A 7,264-nucleotide genomic window follows, 5' to 3' on the forward strand; every position below is an offset into this window, starting at 1 on the left:
CGAGTTCACGCACGTTTACAGCGTTCTGTGTTTTTGCGTCGCGTCTTCAGGCGTCGGCGCGGCGAGAATCTGTCGTCGATGTGTCTCGTTTTGAGCTTTTAGGCGTCTACGCTCTGGACGGGCGTCAACCAATCAGAGACGAGTATCCAGAGACGTTATTAACCAGAAGAAAGAGAAAAACCCAGAACACGAAACTCTACGGCGACATTAGCGGAGAATAAATATAAACACCCCGCCGCCGTTTGCCGCTGCCGCCGCCATTCGCCGCCGCCGCCGCCGCCGCCGCCGCCGCCGCCGCCGCCGCCGCCGCCGCCGCCGTTCACCTTCAAGATGAATTTAAGTAAGAAAATAAATGTTGTATGTGTTTTGTGTAATAAATGTGTTTTATGTGATAAAAGTCGCTCTGTCTCCGCGGCGACGCTCCGGACGGACGTGTTTTGGACGTGACTTTTTGTCCGTTGGCCCGCGGCGCCGAGACTCACCGCCACCGCGGCGTCTGAATCAAACACCAAAGCTCCACCTACAGTCGCAGACGGAGCGGTGCCTCCCGTTAGCATCGCGTCCTCACAGAACTCAGAACGGAGCCGTAAAGTGTCGGAGGTGTAAAACAGAACATGCTCCTCACAGAGTCCGGACCTGAGCGGTTCTGGACGGTCCGGACCAGGTCTCGGAGGAAGTTCTGGTACTGGGGCTCGGTCGGGTTGGACTCGGCTCTTCCTTCGATGAGCCAGAAGACGACGGCTCCCAGCGCCGCGTACAGAACCAGGGACAGGACCAGGACCAGGTGAGGGACCAACCGCCAGACCCGCCGGGACCGGGCCAGAGACGGGACCCCCCCAGAACCACACCCACACAGGGGACCGGACCCGGGGCCCGACCCGGGGCTAGAACAGGGACTAGACTTGGGACTACACCAAGACTTGGGCCAATAAGAGTGATCTGAAGACACGGGGGAGGACATCAGGACTAAACCAGGACTAAACCAGGACTAAATCAGGACTAAATCAGGACTAAATCAGGACTAAATCAGGACTAAACCAGGACTAAAGCAGGACTAAAAGGACTAAACCAGGACTAAACCAGGACTAAATCAGGACTAAATCAGGACTAAATCAGGACTAAAGCAGGACTAAACCAGGACTAAACCAGGACTAAATCAGGACTAAATCAGGACTAAACCAGGACTAAATCAGGACTAAATCAGGACTAAACTCAGGACTAAAGCAGGACTAAAGCAGGACTAAAGCAGGACTAAAGCAGGACTAAACCAGGACTAAACCAGGACTAAACCAGGACTAAATCAGGACTAAAGCAGGACTAAACAGGACTAAATCAGGACTAAACCAGGACTAAATCAGGACTAAAGCAGGACTTAACCAGGACTAAACCAGGACTAAACCAGGACTAAACCAGAACTAAAGCAGAACTAAATCAGGACTAAACCAGGACTAAAGCAGAACTAAAGCAGACTAAACCAGGACTAAACCAGGACTAAACCAGGACTAAACCAGAACTAAAGCAGAACTAAAGCAGAACTAAACCAGGACTAAATCAGGTCTAAACCAGGACTAAAGCAGAACTAAAGCAGAACTAAACCAGGACTAAACCAGGACTAGTCCAGGACTAAACCAGAACTAAACCAGGACTAAACTCATTTCTTGTTGATTTGGTTCCTTTTTTTAAAATCACTTCTACAAAAGAAGAAGAAAAAAAAAGAAAACGTAAAAAATTGAAGAAGTGAAATGTGTCGTCGTAAAATCCAGCTGGAGTCTCTTAAATCCTCATTGGTCCATTTTTAAATCCCAGATCTGAGTCGGGATCCTGGTCTGGTCCTGAACCGGGTCTGAGTCTGTGAGGTGTGTCCCTGTCCTCCGCTCACTCCCTCACTCCCTCTCTCCCTCTCTCCCCTCTCCCTCTCTCCTCACTCACTCCTCCCATCTCTCCTCCTCTCTGGTTTAGTCCTGGTGTAGTCCTGGTGTAGTTCTGGTTTAGTCCTGGTTTAGTCCTGGTTTAGTCCTGGTTTAGTCCTGGTTTAGACCTGGTTTAGTCTCAAGAGATTTGAGTCTATTAGTCTGAGTGAAGTCCATCAGCAAAACCACAGGAAGCACTAAAGGTCTAAACCAGGTCTAAACCAGGACTAAACCAGGACTAAACCAGGACTGAACCAGGACTAAACTGAGGTGTGTCTCTGTGGGGTTGGGGGGTGATGGGGTGAGGAGAGAGGGGGAGGAGGGGGGGAGGGGAGGGGTCTGTGCTCTGGAGGGGGGGTTGGCTGGTGAGAGAGCAGGAGGTTTGTGGTTCTGATCTAAATATAAAAGTTTCACCTGTCGCCCTGAAACAAACCAGACACAAGAGAAAAGAGAAAAGAGAGAGAGAGAGAGGGCAGACAGGTACAGTGCAGCAGGGGCAGGCAGGTGCAGGCAGGTGCAGACAGGTGGCAGCAGGCAGGTGCAGACAGGTGCAGACAGGTGCAGGCAGGTGCAGGCAGGTGCAGGCAGCAGCAGCAGGTGCAGCAGGTGCAGGCAGGTGCAGGCAGGTGCAGGCAGGTGCAGGCAGGGTGCAGGTGCACAGGTGCAGCAGGTGCAGACAGGTGCAGACAGTGCAGCAGACAGGTGCAGGCAGGTGCAGGCAGGTGCAGGCAGGTGCAGGCAGGTGCAGGCAGGGTGTTCTCCTGCAGAAGAGCACTCGCCCTCTGACCACAGAGACCAACAACAAAAAACTGAAATCAGACAAAAACTTATTAACTTACTATAAATTTAGTCCTGGTTCAGTCCTGGTTTAGTCCTGGTTTAGTCCTGGTTTAGTCCTGGTTTAGACCTGGTTTAGTCCTGGTTCCTGGTTTAGTCCTGGTTTAGAGTCCTGGTCCTGGTTTAGTCCTGGTTTAGTTTAGTCCTGGTTTAGACCTGGTTTAGTCCTGGTTTAGTCCTGGTTTAGACCTGGTTTTACCTGGTTTAGTCCTGGTTTAGTCCTGGTTTAAGACCTGGTTTAGTCCTGGTTTTAGTCCTGGTTTAGACCTGTTTAGTGGTTTAGTTTAGACCTGGTTTAGTTTTAGTCCGTTTTCCTGGTTAGTTGTCCGTTTCCTGGTTACCTGGTCCTGGTTAGTTCTGGACCCTAGTGGGATTTCTTGTCCAGGTCACCTCGGTTTAGTGTCTGGTCTGTTCCGAACCTCCAGCTGAACTCCTGGTCTCCGTCTTGGTCCTTGGACCCGGTCTCTTGTCCTGGACCCTGGTGTTGGTCTGGTACATTACCCATGTGTGCCTGGAGCAGGACTGACCATGATTAGGGACCATGAGCCTGGGCATTACCATTATCGATCTGTGTTGGATCTCAGGATCTGGACCAGGACCACACCAGGACACCAGGTCCACCAGGTGGACAGACCCGACACCAGGTCCACCAGGTCCACCAGGTCCAGATGGAGCAGGGTGGTGGAGTCTGTCCCAACGTGTTTCACCTTTAACCTTTATTTAACATTTGTCCAATTTAACAAAATTTGTCACAAAACCACTGTTAAAAACCAGGACTAAACCAGACTAAAACCAGGACTAAACTAAACCAGGACTAAACCAGGACTAAACCAGGACTAAACCAGGTCTAAACCAGGACTAAACCAAACCAGGACTAAACCAGGACTAAACCAGGACTAAACCAGGACTAAACCAGGACTAAACCAGGACTAAACCAGGTCTGAACCAGGACTAAACCAGGACTAAACCAGGACTAAACCAGGACTAAAACCAGGACTAAACCAGGACTAAAACCAGGACTAAACCAGGACTAAACCAGGACTAAACCAGACTAAACCAGGACTAAACCAGGACTAAACCAGGACTAAACCAGGACTAAACCAGGACTAACTAAACCAGGACTAAACCAGGACTAAACCAGGACTAAACCAGACTAAACCAGGTCTGAACCAGGACTAAACCAGGACTAAACCAGGACTAAACTGAACCAGGACTAAACCAGGACTAAACCAGGACTAAACCAGGACTAAACCAGGACTAAACCAGGAACAGGACTAAACCAGGACTAAACCAGGACTCTAAACCAGGACTGAAAACTAAACCAGGACTAAACCAGGACTAAACCAGGACTAAACCAGGACTAAACCAGGACTAAACCAGGACTAAACCAGGAGGACTAAACCAGGACTAAACCAGGAACTAAACCAGGACTAAACCAGGACTAAACCAGGACTAAACCAGGACTAAACCAGGGAACCAGGACTAAACCAGAACTAAACCAGGACTAAACCAGGACCAGGACTAAACCAGGATTAAACCAGGACTAAACCAGGACTAAACCAGGACTAAACCAGGACTAAACCAGGACTAAACCAGGACTAAACTAAACCAGGACTAAAACCAGGACTAAACCAGGACTAAACCAGGACTAAACCAGGACTAAACCAGGTCTGAACCAGGACTAAACCAGAACTAAACCAGGACTAAACCAGGACTAAACCAGGACTAAACCAGGACTAAACCAGGACTAAACCAGGACTAAACCAGGACTAAACCAGGACTGAACCAGGACTAAACCAGGACTAAAAGTGGCTGAGTTCATTTCTCGTGTAGTTTTAAAGACTAAACTGGGTCAAATATAAATGAGACAAACACAAAGTGAAGAACTTCAAGTCCCTGAAGAAACGACACCACAGTTTGAGAAACACTGCACTAAGGTGTGAACACCTGTTCTAACACTAGGGTGTGAACAGGTGTAGACACTAGACCAGAGTGTCAAACACACGGCCCGGGGGCCAGATCCGGCCCTCCAACACCTTTAATCTGGCCCTCAGATGATTTTCTACTCAAATATTTAATGATATTTTCTATTAAAATCTTGTTAATTTTCTGTGGTGTTTATCACAGCAGCGTCTCCAGAGTCTCTGTACGTGGCCCCTCCCACCAGAGTCTCTGTACGTGGCCCCTCCCACCAGAGCAGAGCCTCTGTACGTGGCCCCTCCCACCAGAGTCTCTGTACGTTGCCCCTCCCACTAGAGTCTCTGTACGTGGCCCCTCCCACCAGAGCAGAGCCTCTGTACGTGGCCCCTCCCACCAGAGCAGCACAAATGAAGACTTGTCTCTTTCCAAACGTCTTAAAGGACGATGGTTTTGACTGTTGACCGTGACCCTCATCAGAAAAATGTCCAACATGAGAAAAGTGGAGCCGAGTGCAGAATTTTACAACAAAAATGAACTTATTCTGTTTACAGACAAGTTCATGTTCAAACTTTGTGTTGAAATTGTATTTTTCTTCAAGTTTCAGGTTGTTCATAATATTATAATATTTAGTAAAATAAAGAGTTCATCAGTTAAATTAAATAAATATTTAAACTTATTGTTGTTTTTGGGGTTTATTCTTCTGATCCAGACACTTTGGGTCAGAGTTTGTTGTGTTGAGTTTAACTCTCCTGGAGTAAATGTTTTCTGTGATAAAATGTGTAAAAACAGGAGGAGGCGTGTGGTGGTTCGTCCACCAGGGGGCAGCACAGGACCAGAGCTCAGAGCTCGTCTCCTGCAGCTTCAGTCTGAACTCCAGAGGTTTAAACAAACAAAAACACTTTTTTACTCTTTTTTTTAAAGCTTCTACAGTGTCAGATTTTTAAAAAAACCCTCATCAGTCAGGTTTTTCCACACAAACACAAACACTTTTATTTTCTTCGATCTTAGCTTCATTTTTTTAAAGATGCGTTTTTTGTTTTCTGTTTATGTTTGTACAAAGTAATAATATAAAATAAAATAATAATGTTACCGAAGGCACAAAGTTTATCGTTTATGTTCGTACAAAATAAACCACAGTGAGAATGAAAAAATGTTGATGTTAAAGAAAAGTTTGTGTTTTGTTCGTCGTCGTGTTTTTACTCGTGAAGACGATCGATTCTGTTTTTTGATTTGTACGAGTTTCCTGCCAAAACACGACGGGGGAAGAGGCGTTACCTTCAACATCGTGGCTCCTGATTGGCTCTTGAGTCGCTGTGATACTTTACAGTTTTATTTCCAAATCTGAAACTCGGCTCCAGATTCTCCTGTAACCGCAGCCTCCATGAGCTTCATTTGACTGGAGCCAAACTCTGTGGAGACGACAAAGTCAAGAAATGAGAGCCACACGACTGAGGAGCCACAGAGAGTCACAGAGAGCCACAAAGAGCCACAAAGAGCCACAGGGAGCCACAAAGAGCCACAGGGAGCCACAAAGAGCCACAAAGAGCCACAGGGAGCCACAAAGAGCCACAGGGAGCCACAAAGAGCCACAGAGAGTCACAGAGAGCCACAAAGAGCCACAAAGAGCCACAGGGAGCCACAAAGAGCCACAGAGAGTCACAAAGAGCCACAGAGAGTCACAGAGAGCCACAAAGAGCCACAAAGAGCCACAGGGAGCCACAAAGAGCCACAGAGAGTCACAAAGAGCCACAGAGAGTCACAGAGAGCCACAAAGAGCCACAAAGAGCCACAGAGAGCCACAAAGAGCCACAAAGAGCCACAGGGAGCCACAAAGAGCCACAGAGAGTCACAAAGAGCCACAGAGAGTCACAGAGAGCCACAAAGAGCCACAGGGAGCCACAAAGAGCCACAGGAGCATAAATAAATAAAAAAATATATATACATAATTATTTACAAAATGATTTTCTTACACTTCCAGTTTTGTTCAGGTTCAGACATTTTTTCACTCACATCATTTCCAAACTTTTCCATGACTTTTCCATGACTAAAGTGAATTTTCCAGGACTTTCCAGCACCTTCATGTGTAGAACTGATCATAGTTTTAGTGGAAATCTGAAACATGAACTCTTTCCTCTCACCTGCTGGTTTGAGATTCTAGTTTTTGAACAATTTAAATCCTGTCGGTGTTTTTATTTTTCTGTTTTAAACTAAAAACTCAGACGTTCACAAAGAATCAGAACAAACTCATGAAAACTGAACAAACACTGGAGCCGAGGGAAACACACGAAAACTCCAGGACTGTTCCAGGTCTCAAAAATGACATGTTCAATTTCAGTGACTTTTCCAGGATTTCCATGACCGTGGGAACCTGGGTGTTGTTTGTTCAGACGAAGGAAACTGGTTTATGCGACACATTTGACATTTTCACTGTTTTGATCAGAAACATATTTTTATCACGACTCTGGTTTAAAGAGTTTAACACTTTTATTTAGTCACAGCGTCAAAAACAAAAGACGAGGAGGACGGGAGGGCATCTGACACACGGGAGGACGGGAGGGCATCTGACACACGGGAGGACGGGAGGGCATCTGACACAC

The 7,264-nt window shown here is 47.1% G+C and overlaps 2 protein-coding genes across 2 annotated transcripts in view; one reads left to right on the forward strand and one right to left on the reverse strand.

Annotated features, from left to right (window-relative positions):
* kcnk18 (potassium channel, subfamily K, member 18) overlaps positions 1 to 3,252 on the reverse strand; it is an 18,027-nt gene extending 14,775 nt beyond the window's left edge. Inside the window, exons 1-2 of the mRNA XM_055162898.1 lie at positions 3,167 to 3,252; positions 637 to 908 (exon numbers count right to left, since the gene is read on the reverse strand). Coding sequence (XP_055018873.1) covers positions 637 to 908; positions 3,167 to 3,252 — 358 coding nt within the window. The remainder of the gene's footprint in view (positions 1 to 636; positions 909 to 3,166) is intronic.
* A 2,848-nt stretch (positions 3,253 to 6,100) lies between these two features.
* LOC129411588 (spore coat protein G-like) lies at positions 6,101 to 6,595 on the forward strand. Its single transcript, XM_055162899.1, has one exon. It carries the CDS (start codon positions 6,101 to 6,103, stop codon positions 6,593 to 6,595), a length of 495 nt encoding a protein of 164 aa, XP_055018874.1.
* Positions 6,596 to 7,264: the final 669 nt, after the last annotated feature.

Source organism: Boleophthalmus pectinirostris, unplaced genomic scaffold (genome assembly GCF_026225935.1).
Source record: "Boleophthalmus pectinirostris isolate CB_2022bp ecotype Guang Dong unplaced genomic scaffold, ASM2622593v1 HiC_scaffold_5, whole genome shotgun sequence".
Lineage (NCBI taxonomy): Eukaryota > Metazoa > Chordata > Actinopteri > Gobiiformes > Gobiidae > Boleophthalmus > Boleophthalmus pectinirostris.

Coding starts and splice junctions, on each gene's coding strand:
- LOC129411588 (XM_055162899.1), top strand. CDS start 6,101: ATGAGAGCCACACGACTGAGGAGCCACAGAGAGTCACAGAGAGCCACA.